Raw genomic sequence first — 16,386 nt, forward strand, 5'->3', positions numbered from 1 at the left:
GTGCTCTTAGAATAACTGCTGTGACAGCCAACTTGAATCAACGTGGAATAGATGTTGAATTGACGTCTGTGCCCAGTGGGGAGAGACCCTGGTGCTGCATCAAGGCGTAAGACAGCAATCATTCCCAGAGATGAAGATGGAGCCAGGCGGAAACCGCGTCACAGCTCAAAATCTCAAGATGCTGCCACCTATCAAACAGGCAAATCTACAGTGTGTCTTAATTCTCTTGAATGATAAAAAGCAATTTCCTACTTCGAGGTTCGATGGAGTATCTGAGTGCCAGGAAGCACAGGGAAGAGCTAGGCGGTTTATTGACTGATAGATCTGACACCTGGGTTCAAGTAGCAGGCTGGCTGGGGTAATGGAATATGACTGACACAGGCTGACACCTGGGTTCAAGTATCAGGCTGGCTGGGGTAATAGAATATGACTGACACAGGCTGACACCTGGGTTCAAGTAGCAGGCTGGCTGGGGTAATAGAATATGACTGACACAGGCTGACACCTGGGTTCAAGTAGAAGGCTGGCTGGAGTAATGGAATATGACTGACACAGGCTGACACCTGGGTTCAAGTAGAAGGCTGGCTGGAGTAATGGAATATGACTGACACAGGCTGACACCTGGGTTCAAGTAGAAGGCTGGCTGGGGTAATAGAATATGACTGACACAGGCTGACACCTGGGTTCAAGTAGAAGGCTGGCTGGAGTAATAGAATATGACTGACACAGGCTGGCACCTGGGTTCAAGTAGAAGGCTGGCTGGGGTAATAGAATATGACTGACACAGGCTGACACCTGGGTTCAAGTAGCAGGCTGGCTGGGGTAATAGAATATGACTGACACAGGCTGACACCTGGGTTCAAGTAGAAGGCTGGCTGGGGTAATGGAATATGACTGACACAGGCTGACACCTGGGTTCAAGTATCAGGCTGGCTGGGGTAATAGAATATGACTGACACAGGCTGACACCTGGGTTCAAGTAGCAGGCTGGCTGGGGTAATGGAATATGACTGACACAGGCTGACACCTGGGTTCAAGTATCAGGCTGGCTGGGGTAATAGAATATGACTGACACAGGCTGACACCTGGGTTCAAGTAGCAGGCTGGCTGGGGTAATGGAATATGACTGACACAGGCTGACACCTGGGTTCAAGTAGCAGGCTGGTGCAATAGAATATGACGGAAAGAGGCTGACAGAATCGCCTCGTACCGTCGCTAAACAGAACCAGGGAGAGCACAATTCAATCTCCCGTCCTGGCAGTAGAGCCTAAATGATACGTTTGTTTTAGCAGGCCATACCTATGCTACTAAAGTTAAACTGGCGTTAAAGGTGAGATATGTTTTCACAGATATTTCTTTTCCATTCCCAGGGAGATGGTGCTATAGCCAAAGTAGTTAATCACATTGCAATCATTTACTTGTGCATAATAACCTGTGCTTACAATATAAGCTAGAGTAACAGACACACCTAGTTTTTCTTTATTTTTACTATTTTCTACATTGTAGTGAAGTCACCAAAACGATGAAATATCAAGTAAGCAAAGAAACAACCCTTTGCCTTGATGACAGCTTTACACACTCTTAGCATTCTCTCAACCAGCTTCATGAGGTAGTCACAATCCATTTCAATTAACAGATGTGCCTTGTTAAAAGTTCATTTGTGGAATTTCTTTCCATCTTAATGCATTTGCGCCAATCAGTTGTGTTGTGACAAGGTAGGGGTGTTATACAGAAGATAGCCCTATTTGGTAAAAGACCAAGTCCATATTATGACAAGAACAGCTCAAATAAGCAAAGAGAAACGACCGTCCATCATTACTTTAAGACATGAAGGTCAGTCAATACGGAAAATTTCAAGAACTTTTAAAGTTTCTTCATGTGCAGTCGCAAAAACCATCAAGCACTATGATGAAACTGGCTCTCATGAGGACCACCACAGGAAAGGAAGACTCAGTTACCTCTGCTGCAGAGGATACGTTCATTAGAGTTACCAGCCTCAGAAATTGCAACCCAAATAAATTCTTCAGAGTTCAAGTAAAAGACACATCACAACATCAACTGTTCAGAGGAGACTGTGTAAATCAGGCCTTCATGGTCGAATTGCTGCAAATAAACCACTACTAAAGGACACAGATAAGAAGAAGAGACTTGCTTGGGCCAAGAAACACGCATACGTGGGAACTCCTTCAAGACTGTTGGAAAAGCATTCCAGGTGAAGCTGGTTGAAAGAATGCCAAGAGTGTGCAAAACTGTCATCAAGGCAAAGGGTGGCTATTTTGAAGAATCTAAAATCTAAAATATATTTTGATTTGTTTAACACTTTTTTGGTTACTCCACTCCATATGTGTTATTTCATCGTGTTGATGTCTTCACTATTATTCTACAATGTAGAAAATAGTAAAAATAATCAAAAACCCTTGAATGAGTGTGTGTCCAAAATGTTGGCTTATACTAAATATAAATGTGCTTGTCTCTGGCTGATGAGGCATTAAGACATGTGTGCACAGCCACTCTCTTTCCTCCTCAGTGAACTTCAACAGTGGGCAAACTCCCACGTACGTCTGAGGCTGAGCAAGAGAAGAAGAGAGAGAGAGAGAGAAAGAGAGAGAAAGAGAGAGAAAGAAAGAGAGAGAAATAGAGAGGGAGATACAGAGAGAGAGAGAGAGAGAGAGAGAGAGAGCATTAGAGAGACAGAGAGAGAAAGAAAGAGAGAGAAATAGAGAGGGAGATACAGAGAGAGAGAGCATTAGAGAGACAGAGAGAGAAAGAAAGAGAGAGAAATAGAGAGGGAGATACAGAGAGAGAGAGAGAGCATTAGAGAGACAGAGAGAGAAAGAGCGACACAACGAAGTAGAGAAAAGTCAGTACGTAGGCAGGTTCTCGTGGCCAATAGCGGTGGTGTATTGCCCAACTTGGAAATCCATAGCATTTGGGAGTCATCAGGGGTTCAAATGTGGAATGAGCACAAAGATGACTTCTGCCCCCTACAATTGGTCTGACATTCTGTTTGTCAGGTGTGGAGAAACAGACACATTAAGACACACTACACACATTCCTGAACACTCAAACCATCACACACACACACACACACACACACACACACACACACACACACACACACACACACACACACACACACACACACACACACACACACACACACACACACACACACACACACACACACACACACACTCACACACTCACACACACACACACAGGTTACCGGTGTTTTATGGAGTTTCCCAGGTCTCTCTGGGGGATCTGTGGGGACCAGCGAGGCACTGAGAGAGTGTCTGGAGGAGGAGAGATATAAAGAGGGATGGATAAGAATGTAACGATGATTAGATATCGGACCAAATGTAGGGCTTGATTCAGTCAAACATGCAGCTTTGTAGCCTAAAACATGTGTCTTAAGGTTTGGACGGTGGGGGGTAGGACTAGATATCAACACATGGCCCTGTATTGAATAGTTCCATGCTGAATACCACACTGATTGTGACTGGGCTAAAGCAAAAATTGATTTGTGGACTGCATGACATTTCACCAAATTAATAGATGAGTAAAAACTGGTCTGATCTCACTTTGGTATTTACTACAATCAATTATAATAACCTATTTTGACTAACAATTCCTGTCATTCAAACACCATAAAGTGACAAAAGTCTGAGCATCGTCAGAATCATGAGATAAAATTATTCACTTCTGGATCTTTAGAGAAAACATTCAAGTTATTCTCTTTTCCAAATGTTATTTTATCATTCAGACAGAATGGAATCAGAACTCTCAGCTATGACCACACAGTAGATTAATAAACAAAGACTTCTCAGTTACATTGTGTGTGTGTGTGTGTGTGTGTGTGTGTGTGTGTGTGTGTGTGTGTGTGTGTGTGTGTGTGTGTGTGTGTGTGTGTGTGTGTGTGTGTGTGTGTGTGTGTGTGTGTGTGTGTGTGTGTGTGTGTGTGTGTGTGTGTGTGTGTGTGTGTGTGTCAGAGCTAGAGAGAGAGCAAGAGAGAGAGCGAGAAAGAGATAGGTGAAATACCACAATGTACCATCACAGCAGCAATATCATTGTAAATACAACCCATATTTATGTTTAGTATTTTCCCTTTTGTACTTAAACTATTTGCGCATTATTATCTATTTCACTTGCTTCGGTAATGTTAACATATACTGTATGTCCCATGCCAATAGAGCCCTTTGAATTGAATTGAGAGAGAGATGAGAGAGAGAGAGATGAGATACTGAGATACTGAGATGAGATACTGAGAGAGGATGAGAGAGAGAGATACTGAGAGAGGAAGAGAGAGAGAGATACTGAGAGAGGAAGAGAGAGAGAGATAATGAGAGAGGAAGAATGAGAGAGATACTGAGAGAGGGAGAGAGAGAGAGAGAGAGAGAGAGAGAGAGAGAGAGAGAGAGAGAGAGAGAGAGAGAGAGAGAGAGAGAGAGAGAGAGAGAGAGAGAGAGAGAGAGAGAGAGAGAGAGAGAGAGAGAGAGAGAGAGAGAGATACTGAGAGAGGAAGAGAGAGAGAGAGACTGAGAGAGGATGAGAGAGAGAAGAGAGAGAGATGAGAGAGAGAGAGAGAGAGAGAGAGAGAGAGAGAGAGAGAGAGAGAGAGAGAGAGAGAGAGAGAGAGAGAGAGAGAGAGAGAGAGAGAGAGAGAGAGAGAGAGAGAGAGAGAGAGATACTGAGAGAGGAAGAGAGAGAGAGATACTGAGAGAGGATGAGAGAGAGAGATACTGAGAGAGGAAGAGAGAGAGAGAGAGAGAGAGAGAGAGAGAGAGAGAGAGAGAGAGAGAGAGAGAGAGAGAGAGAGAGAGAGAGAGAACATTCTATATCAGCCATGTTGGAGCCCCATTAACATGACACTACAACATTCTACAGCAGCCATGTTGGAGCCTCATTAACATGACACTACAACATTCTGCAGCAGCCATGTTGGAGCCTCATTAACATGACACTACAACATTCTATATCAGCCATGTTGGAGCCTCACTAACATGACACTACAACATTCTATAGCAGCCATGTTGGAGCCTCATTAACATGACACTACAACATTCTATATCAGCCATGTTGGAGCCCCATTAACATGACATGGGGAATATTTAAATAATGCTATGATACTTAATGTCTAGTATAAGAACATTATTACAAAAATCTGAGCTTGTACCAGTAACCCAGTAATAACCTGCTGAATTAAGGGTTTACTGTGTGACAGCACGCCACTGAAGTGGATATCAATGATTGATGATAGGACTGATCAACGTAGGGCCAGAAACACTGCATTTCCGAGTTTCTGTTGCACACACAAACTCTGTGTCTCTGGTTCACAGTCCAATACGTCGCTAAATTACACTCATGCAGCCTGATAATCTGATAGAGAAGGGGAAGTGACATCATCTGCTTATTGTTTAGTCTGTTTACACTAACAGCCTCGTAACCGCAACATCGCATGGGGTTGACATCTTTGGGCCTGACTTGATGAATCTTTGCACATGTGTGCCTCTCAAGCCAACACACACGTGCACACACACACCGACACACACACACACAGACGGATGTCAGAGTAACCCAAAGGCGCCAGACAACAGTGTCCCCCATTCTTTCTCTTTCATTTGGATAGACTCACAGCCTCCTTACCCCTCCACCCCCCCATCCCCCTCCCCACTCGTGTCATAATCTAATAAGATGACAAACAGCCAAACAACAGGGAGAGAGAGGATACATAGACATGGAGGATATTACACTATAAAGTAGAAAAAACATGTCTGCCTTTCTGATCACAGGCATCTACAGCCGTGGTATCCTTATGTGTGGAAACCAACTGGGGCGGCAGGGTAGCCTAGTGGTTAGAGTGTTGGACTAGTTGCAAGTTTGCAAGTTCAAACCCCCGAGCTGACAAGGTACAAATCTGTCGTTCTGCCCCTGAACAGGCAGTTAAACCCACTGTTCCTAGGCCGTCATTGAAAATAAGAAAATGTTCTCACCTGACTTGCTTAGTTAAATAAAGGTAAATGGAAAAAGGGTCAAAAGACAGGGCTGAATGATTTGAAACACAATAACAAGTTTGAAGTATTTTTCTTTAATACAATGTGTATTCTCAGTAGCAGAAGTTGGCAAAGAGCAGTGGTGAAATGTAACTGTAATTTCCACGGTGTGAAACAAACTCCTCCGTTCGACTGGAGACAAAGAGCCTTGTTGCCAGCACTGTTTCCATGACAACCATTCAGCGCGTGGGTATGACCTTTTCTACAGAATATTGTTTTGATGTCATCTTTGACGAGGAGAACACCCCTCCCTCTTCTCACCTATCACCAAGTGCCCTAGAATTTCCTGTTGTACACATCATGGTGATGGTCATTAAAAACTACACGTTAGAAAATACATATTATCTTCTACAAATGGGCCAAAGCCCCTCAGACCTGGTCCCAGATCTGTTTGTGCTGTCTTCCCAACTCATATGGCAGGTAGCCCTGTGGTTAAAAGCGCTAAAACCGAAAGGTTGCTGGTTTGAATTCCTGAGCTGACAAGGTGAGACATCTGTCAATGTGCCCTTGAGCAAGTCACTAAACTCTAATTGCTCTGGAATAGAGTATGTCTACTAAATGACGTAAAACAATATAAACAGATCTGGACCAGAACTACCTCAGGCAGTGAATGTATGTCCTAGTCATTATACTGTTTATGTGGGGAGCAGAAGTGTTCATTAGAAGTGGTGGTCAAATTATAAAGGCAGTGTTCTGTTTACCTGGCAGAGGTGGTCAAATGATCCTGGTGGTGTCTGTGTTTACCTGGCAGAGGTGGTCAAATGATCCTGGTGGTGTCTGTGTTTACCTGGCAGAGGTGGTCAAATGATCCTGGTGGTGTCTGTGTTTACCTGCCAGAGGTGGTAAAGGTGGTAAAATGATCCTGGTGGTGTCTGTGTTTAGCTGGAAGTGGTGGAAAAATGAGCCTGGTGTGTTTAGCCGGAAGCGGTGGTAAAATGAGCCTGGTGTGTTTAGCTGGAAGCGGTGGTAAAATGAGCCTGGTGGTGTCTGTGTTTACTTGGCAGCAGCGGTGAAAAGAGGGTGGTGGTGTCTGTGTTTACCAGACAGCAGAGGTAAAATGAGCCTGGTGGTGTCTGTGTTTAGCTGGCAGTGGTGAAATAAGCCAGGTGGCATCTGTGTTTACCTGGCAACAGTGTTAAAATGAGCCTGGTGGTGTCTGTGTTTACCTGGCAGCAGGCTGTCTAGGCCCAGCAGGTGTTGGTGTGGTTGGAGCAGCCTCCCAACTAGACACACAAAACCTGTCTCCCTGCAGGCACCACTTCAATCAGTCAAACTAAAAGAAACCTTAAATCTCTAAATTTCATGACGAGACACAAAATACAGCCGCCCTGAAACATGGTTCTAATTTTTGTATCAAGGTCCTCATGGGTCCTCATGGGTCCTCATGGGGTCCTCATGGGTCCTCGTGGGTCCTCATGGGTCCTCGGGGGTCCTCATGGGGTCCTCATGGGGTCCTCATGGGTCCTCATGGGTCCTCATGGGGTCCTCATGGGTCCTCATGGGTCCTCATGGGTCCTCATGGGGTCCTCATGGGTCCTCATGGGTCCTCATGGGTCCTCATGGGTCCCCATGGGTCCTCATGGGTCCTCATGGGTCCTCATGGGTCCTCATGGGGTCCTCATTGGTCCTCATGGGGTCCTCATGGGGTCCTCATGGGTCCTCATGGGGTCCTTGCTCTTTGATACAGATATCAGAGCCAGTTGCTTGGTTCTTGTAATGCCAGAAGGGGCTTTTACAGATGAGCTGTGCTGAGCAGATCCCAAGCAGATACTTTACGGCACAGCGTGCTCAATAAAACTGCGGCAGCATTCTGGATATCTATCTTTCCTTCCGGACCCCAAGCAGACCCATTAACAGACTGACAACACCCACCAGGCCTGCTCCGTGCCTCTGTGCTGCTATGAGCCGCACTGAGACCCCAGGGGGAGGCTAAGCAGACAGATAAAAGCATTAGGGATGCCGCCACTTACTATGAATAACTACCTTAGATAGGCAATTGTCTTCATCTCTAATGTCTTTGTCAGAGCCACAGGAAGATAATGAGTGGAGGGCCAGGCCATGTCAGTTGTTCTAGTGGGTGGAGGGCCAGGCCATGTCGGTTGCTCTAGTGGGTGGAGGGCCAGGCCATGTCGGTTGTTCTAGTGGGTGGAGGGCCAGGCCATGTTGGTTGTTCTAGGGGGTGGAGGGACAGGCCATGTCGGTTGCTCTAGTGGGTGGAGGGCCAGGCCATGTCGGTTGTTCTAGTGGGTGGAGGGCCAGGCCATGTCGGTTGTTCTCGTGACGGTTGTTCTAGTGGGTGGAGGGCCAGGCCATGTCAGTTGTTCTGGTGGGTGGAGGGCCAGGCCATGTCAGTTGTTCTAGTGGGTGGAGGGCCATGTCAGTTGTTCTAGTGGGTGGAGTGCCAGGCCATGTCAGTTGTTCTAGTGGGTGGAGGGCCAGGCCATGTCAGTTGTTCTGGAGTGGGTGGACTTTGACCTTAACCTCTGGTTCTTGGTCAGATATTTTGTCCAAATTACTAATGGTTACTGTTAGGTAAGGTTATTTGATTCTAGATCTGATGTTAAAGTCAACCTCTTTCGTTCTATCTTATCCCTGGTAATCACTTGGTCAATTAGTCTCACTGGACAGAGAATAGACACATCAGTAGTCTAGTCAGTCACTGACGGCAAGAAAAAGCTGAACCATCAGTGGTCCTCAAACACTGGAATTAAACACACTTAGTTTATAGTCCTGAATATCTAGAGGCTCGAGCCCCTAACAGTGACATAAAGAACAAGAGACAGTAATTATACTTATTTGTACTTACGTGACATTTAAATTACATTCAATTACAAAGACAGTAATTACTGAGGGAGATATTGGATTACCAGGAGCACTTGACTTTTAGCAACTGGTGTCGTATTAAACATGACTTAACAAGAAGCTTATCATATTCCATCATGCAGCAGGGAGAACTATCATCACTGTCACGTTCTATCTCTCTCTATCCTAAACTCTCTATCCTAAACTCTCTGTCTGTCTGTCTGTCTGTCTGTCTGTCTGTCTGTCTGTCTGTCTGTCTGTCTGTCTGTCTGTCTGTCTGTCTGTCTGTCTGTCTGTCTGTCTGTCTGTCTGTCTGTCTGTCTGTCTGTCTGTCTGTCTGTCTGTCTGTCTGTCTGTCTGTCTGTCTGTCTGTCTGTCTGTCTGTCTGTCTGTCTGTCTGTCTGTCTGTCTGTCTGTCTGTCTGTCTGTCTGTCTGTCTGTCTGACTCTCCCTTTCTCCTGCGCTCTCGTTCTATATCTCTCTATCCTAAACTCTCTGTCAGTCCGTCTGTCTGACTCTCTCTCTCTCTCTCTCTCTCCTGCTGCTCTCTCGTTCTTTCTCTCTCTATCCTAAACTCTCTCTCTCTGTCCGTCTATCTGACTCCTTCTCTCTCCTGCTCTCTCATTCTTTCTCTCTCTATCCTTAACTCTCTCCCTGTTTGTCTGACTCTCTCTCTCTCCCCCCCTTTTCTCTCCCTCTTTCACTCCCTACAAAAACACACAAACAGGCACATCATTCATCCCATTTTATGTTGCAGGAGATTAATTGAAGTAGACAACTTGAGCGATAATCATAATGCATTATCTTTGTTTTGTGTATGTATAGCCTATGTAGGAGTCTGTGTACGGATGTGTAAAGAACAACTTCCTGCTGCTTCTCGAATACCCTCGAGTCCACAATGTGAATCCAGACTTCCATGGTAATACCTGACAATCAATCAAATGTATTTAGAAAGGCTTTTTTTTACATCAGCCGATGTCACAAAGTGACAGAAGCCCAGTCTAAAACCCCAAACAATGAATCAAGGACTATTAGTCAGAGTCTAGACCCATTCAGATCCCCTATCGACGTCCATATTTCATTCCCTGACATCCCTGTCCCTGCCTCCTCCCGTCATTCTCAGTCTCCTCACATCGTCCCCGTCTCGCTCTCTCGTTCAGGACCGATTGTTATGCTTGTTATGTGTTTAAGTATGGCTAAACTCCCTAAACTCCCTGATCTGTTTCACCTGTCTTTGTGCTTGCTTGTCTCCACACCCCTCCATGTGTCGCCCATCTTCCCCATTATCCCCACTGTATTTATACCTGAGTTCTCTGTTTGTCTGTTGCCAGTTTGTTTTGTTTGTCAAGTCTACCAGTGTTTCTTCCCTTGCTCCTGTCTCGTTCTAGTTCCTGTTTTCTAGTTTTCCCAGTTTTCACCAATCTGCCTGCCGTTCTGCCATTCTGTACCTTGTCACACCAACCTGGATTATTGACCTCTGCCTGCCCTGACCCCGAGACTGCCTGTCATTCTGTACCATGGACTCTGATCTGGATTACTGACCTCTGCCTGCCCTTGACCTGTCATTTTGCCTGCCCCCTGTTCTAGTAATACAATCTTGTTACTTCGACACTGTCTGCATCTGGTTCTTCCCTAAAACGTGATGCTCCCATAAAGTAATTACTAGAGAAAGACCTGTAGACAGACAGTGGACAATCAACAATCATGTAACACACTAGTAGTGGTGGAGAAAGTACCCAATTGTCATACTCGAGTAAAAGTAAAGATACCTTAATAAAAAATGACTCAAGAAAAAGTGAAAGTCACCCAGTAAAATACTACTTGAGTAAAACTCTAAAAGTATTTGATTTGAAATGTACTTAAGTATCAAAAGTAAATGTAATCACTAATATATTCTTAAGTATCAAAAGTCAAAGTAAAAGTATAAATCAAAAGGCATCATTTTCCTGTTTATTTTAATTTTATGGATAGCCAGGGGCGCACTCCAATACTCAGACATCATTTACAAACAAAGCATGTGTGTTTAGTGAGTCCGCCAGATCAGGGGCAGTAGGGATGACCAGGTATGTTCTCTTGATAAGTGTGTGAATTTGTTCATTTTCCTGTCCTGCTAAGCATTCAAAATGTAAAGAGTAATTTTGGGTGTCAGGGAAAATGTATGGAGTTAAAAGTATATAATTTTCTTTAGGACTGTAGTGAAGTAAAAGTAAAAGTTGTCAAAAATATACATAGTAAAGTTAGGAGTACAGATACCCCAAAAAACGTCTTAAGTAGTACTTTCAAGTATTTTTACTTAAGTAATTTAAACCACTGCACACTAGATAACACCCCTGGTTCAACGAGCCAAGCAATGACAATCTTCAATCAAGATTTTATTAGTTGAATCGGGTGAGTTACTCCTTGCACCCACATCGGCCATTTTGAGATAGAATTGAACACTCCTAGACTAACGGGTACTATAAGGCTTAGTGTTCTAAAAAAGGGTACTTACTTGCATCGGAGTAGACAGGGGGAGTGGAGGGCATGAAGGTGGGGAAGAAAAAGGAACGGAGGGAGCGATGGTCAGAGGAGTGTAGGGGTGAACGCTGGGTAGGCAGGTTCTCACAGCTCCCCATACTACTGTTGATCTTCAGGTGCTGAGGCTTGGACTTCTTCTGCTTCACTCTGAGACACACAGAAATACAAAATGACTCTTATTAAACAGTTCTAAACTGATATTATACAATTCGAAAGCTCTTACGCACAGAGAAACAGTTAATCTGTAATTAAACAGTTATAAACTACAGTTATAAAGCTTTATTCTTCAATTATACACAGAGTTCAAGTAAAAGACACATCTCAACATCAACTGTTCAGAGGAGACAGGCCTTCATGGTCGAATTGCTGCAAAGAAACTACAACTAAAATACACCAATAAGAAGAGACTTGCTTGGGCCAATGGACATTAGACTGGTGTAAATCTGTCCTTTGGTCTGATGAATCCAAATGTGAGATTTTTGGTTCCATGTCTTTGTGAGATACAGAGTAGGTGAACGGATGATCTCCGCATTTGTGGTTCCCACCGTGAAGCATGGAGGAGGAGGTGTGATGGTGCTTTGCTGGTGACACTGTCAGTGATTTATTTAGAATTCAAGGCACACTTAACCAACATGGCTACCACAGCATTCTGCAGTGATACGCCATCCCATCTGGTTTGGGACTATCTTTTGTTTTTCAACAGGACAATGACCCAAAACACACCTCCAGGTTGTGTAAGGGCTATTTGACCAATAAGGATGGTGATGGAGTGCTGCATCAGATGACCTGGCCTCCACAATCACCCGCCCTCAACCCAATTGAGATGGTTTGGGATGAGATTTGTATTGATTTATTTCACCTTTATTTAACCAGGTAGCAGGTCGACACATACAACAACACAGAGTTACACATGGAGTAAAACAAACATACAATCAATAATACAGTAGAAAAGTAAGTCTATATACGTTGTGAGCAAATGAGGTGAGATAAGGGAGGTAAAAGCAAAAACAAAAAGGTCATGGTGGCGAAGTATTTTTAGTTTTGTCATCAAGGCAAAGGGTGGCTACTTTGAAGAATCTAAAATATAAAACATATTTTGACTTGATTAACACGTTTTTGGTTACCATATTCTACAATGCAGAAAATTGTAGAAAACAGTAAAAAATAAGAACAACTCTTGAATGGGTCAAAATGTTAAAAAGCTCTTATAATACAACTTCTTATACAACTACAGTTATAAAACTGTTGATGATGTATAGCCATCAGTTGAAAGATGCAGTATAACATGGCTAGGGTTATCCAGAGTCCCCCCCACCCTCATTTTATACTTTGAAAACGGCAAACTCAAATAACTTCAGACATGTAAAATATCCTGAGACGTCAGATCATCATTCTCCCTGAAGGCTGAGTGTGAGATAGAGAAACAGAGACAGAGTGAAAGTGACAGAGTGGAGTGCACAGAGTGGAGTGCACAGAGAGAGAGAGAGAGAGAGAGAGAAAGAAAGAAAGAAAGAGAGAAATGAATTTAATAAGCGTCCCCAGATCAGTCTTATGCCCCCCCCCCCCATGCACCCTGCCTCTGCAGCAAGGGCCTCAACATGGCCAAAACCCCAACTAATCAAATCAAATCAAATGTATTTATATAGCCCTTCGTACATCAGCTGATATCTCAAAGTGCTGAACAGAAACCCAGCCTAAAACCCCAAACAGCAAGCAATGCAGGTGTAGAAGCACGGTGGCTAGGAAAAACTCCCTAGAAAGGCCAAACCCTAGGAAGAAACCTAGAGAGGAACCAGGCTATGTGGGGTGGCCAGTCCTCTTCTGGCTGTGCCGGGTGGAGATTATAACAGAACATGGCCAAGATGTTCAAATGTTCATAAATGACCAGCATGGTCGTATAATAATAAGGCAGAACAGTTGAAACTGGAGCAGCAGCACGGCCAGGTGGACTGGGGACAGCAAGGAGTCATCTAATACACCGGCCCAACCCCCACTAATACACCCGCTCAAGGTCCATCCTGCGACCTAAGTGGTATGTATTTGATGCTCAAAATGCTCTGCTCACACCTACCGTAATGGTCCAAGACACAGGAAAACAACACTAGACACGATGGAACACAAAGCATTTACTATCTCATCCTGGAATATACAAGGTCAGAGGCCATCTGCATTTGGCCTAAAGAGCATGAACCAAGACTTCATCAAAGAAATCAGAAATACAGACGTTGACATCTTGCAAGAAACATGGTATAGAGGAGACAGACCCCCTGGTTACTCACTAGGTTACAGAGAGCTGGCAGTCCATTCCATCAAACTACCAGGTGTGAAACAGGGAAGGGACTCAAGGGGTATGCTAATTTGTTATAGATCAGAACTAATCCCCTCTATTAAATTAGTTAGAACAGAAACATTTGACATCTGGCTTGAAATTAATAAGGAAATGATCTCCTCATGTTTACTACCTATATCCCCCCCAATAGAATTCCCATACTTTAACGATGACAGCTTCTCCATCCTAGAGGGGGAGATCAACCATTTCCAGGCCTTGGGGCATAGTCCTAGTCTGTGGTGAATGTCACCCTCAGCACACAGGGGGACAAACACCTACCTGGAGGTGACAACATTCCCTCCCAAATATGCCCCCCTAGACACAATTATGACATAACAACCAACAATAACAGGTCACAACTCCTGCAACTCTGTCACACGCTGGGTCTGTGCATAGTCAATGGTAGGCTTCAAGGAGACTCTTACGGTAGGTACATCTACAGCTCATCCCTTGGTAGTAGTACTGTAGACTACTTTATCACCGACCTCAACACAGAGTCTCTCAGAGCATTTACAGTCATCCCACTGACACCCCTATCAGATCACAGCAAAATCACAGTCTTGAATCACAGTACTTGAACAGATACATACTCAATCATGAGGCATCAAAGCCAAAGGAACTGTATAATATTAAGAAATGCTACAGTTGGAAGAAAAGTAGTGTAGAAACCTACCAAAAAACAATTAGGCAACAACAAATTCAATCCCTTTAAGACAAATTCCTGGAAAAAATGTTCCACTGTAATAGTGAAGGTGTAAACTTGCCAGTAGAAAACCAAAAAAACAAAACAGTATATTTAACCTAAAGCTTCCCTATCAAATCTAAAAATGTCAAGCAGACAACCTAAGAAAGTTAACAATAATGACAAATTGTTTGATGAAGAATGCAAAAACATAACAAAGAAATTGAGAAACCTGTCCAAACAAAAACATAGAGACCCAGAAAACCCGAGCCTACAGTACACCTTCACTATGCCAAATCTGTAACGGTTCTCTTCTTCCTCTGAAGAAGAGGTGTAGCAGGGATCGGACCAAGACGTAGCGTAGTTATCATTCGTGGTTCTTTTAATAACGAAAACTATACATGAAATAGACTACAAAACAAGAAACATGAAAACAAGGAACATGAAAACAAGGAACATGAAAACAAGGAACATGAAAACAAGGAACATGAAAACAAGGAACATGAAAACAAGGAACATGAAAACAAGGAACATGAAAACAAGGAACATGAAAACAAGGAACATGAAAACAAGGAACAGTCCCGTGTGGTACAAACACTGACACAGGAGACAACACCACACCAAACCCAACACAAAACAGGCTACCTAAATATGGTTCCCAATCAGAGACAATGACTAACACCTGCCTCTGATTGAGAACCATATCAGGCCAAACATAGAAATAGACAAACCAGACACACAACATAGAATGCCCACCCAGCTCACGTCCTGACCGACACTAAAACAAGGAAAACACACAAGAACGATGGTTAGAACGTGGCAAAATCACTAACATGATACAGAAATACACTATGGGAAAAAGAAGGAACACTTCAGAAATCAGCTCAATGTAATTGAAGAATCCATACAATCTAACCACTTCTGGGGAAAATTAGAACACACTAAACAAACAACAACACAGAGAGTTATCTATCCAAAACGGAGATGTGTGAATAAACCACTTCTCCAATCCCTTTAGCTCTGTAACAAAGAACAAACAGCAAAAACATATGCATGATCAATTACACATCTTAGAATCAGCTATTAAAGACTACCAGAACCCACTGGATTCTCTTACATTGAATGAACTACAGCACAAAATACAAACCCTCCAACCCAAAAAGGCATGTGGTGTTGATGGTGTCCTAAATTAAATGATAAAATATACAGACCACAAATTCCAATTGGCTATACTTAAACTCTTTAACATCATCCTTAGCTCTGTCATCTACCCCGATATTTGGAACCAAGGACTGATCACCCCAATCCACAAAAGTGGAGACAAATTTGACCCCAATAACTTCCGTGGGATATGTGTAAACAGTAACCTTGGGAAAATCCTCTGCAATATCATTAACAGTAAGACTCGTACATTTCCTCAGTGAAAACAATGTACTGACCAAATGTCAAATGGTTTTTTAACCAAATTACCATACGACAGACCACCTATTCACCCTAAACACACTAATTCACGAACAAACTAGAACAAAGGCAACGTTTTCTCATACTTTGTTGATTTCAAAAAAGCTTTTGACTCAATTTGGCATGAAGGTCTGCTATACAAATTGATGAAAAGTTGTGTTGCGGGAAAAACCTACAACATTATAAAATCCATGTACACAAACAACAAATGTGCAGCTAAAATTGGCAAAAAAACACATACATTTCTTTCCACAGGGCCATGGGGTGAGACAGGGATGCAGCTTGAGCACCACCCTCTTCAACACATATATCAACGAATTGGTGAGGGCACTAGAACAGTCTGCAGCACCCAGCTTCACCCTACTAGAATCTGAAGTCAAATGTCTACTGTTTGCTGATGATCTGGTGCTTCTGTCACCAACCAAGGAGGGCCTACAGCAGCACTTAGATCTGCTGAACAAATTCTGCCAGACCTAGGCTCTGACAGTAAATCTCAGTAAGACAAAAAATAATGGTGTTTCAAAAAATCCAGTCACCAGGAC

At 43.5% G+C, this 16,386-nt stretch overlaps 1 protein-coding gene across 1 annotated transcript in view; it reads right to left on the reverse strand.

The window, feature by feature from the left end:
* Positions 1–16,386, reverse strand: part of LOC124036586 (kinase suppressor of Ras 2-like) — a 113,856-nt gene that overhangs the window by 37,617 nt on the left and 59,853 nt on the right. Inside the window, 2 exon segments of the mRNA XM_046351339.1 lie at positions 3,227–3,296; positions 11,347–11,519. Of these exon segments, the coding sequence (XP_046207295.1) occupies positions 3,227–3,296; positions 11,347–11,519 (243 nt within the window).

This window comes from Oncorhynchus gorbuscha, linkage group LG05 (assembly GCF_021184085.1).
Source record: "Oncorhynchus gorbuscha isolate QuinsamMale2020 ecotype Even-year linkage group LG05, OgorEven_v1.0, whole genome shotgun sequence".
Lineage (NCBI taxonomy): Eukaryota > Metazoa > Chordata > Actinopteri > Salmoniformes > Salmonidae > Oncorhynchus > Oncorhynchus gorbuscha.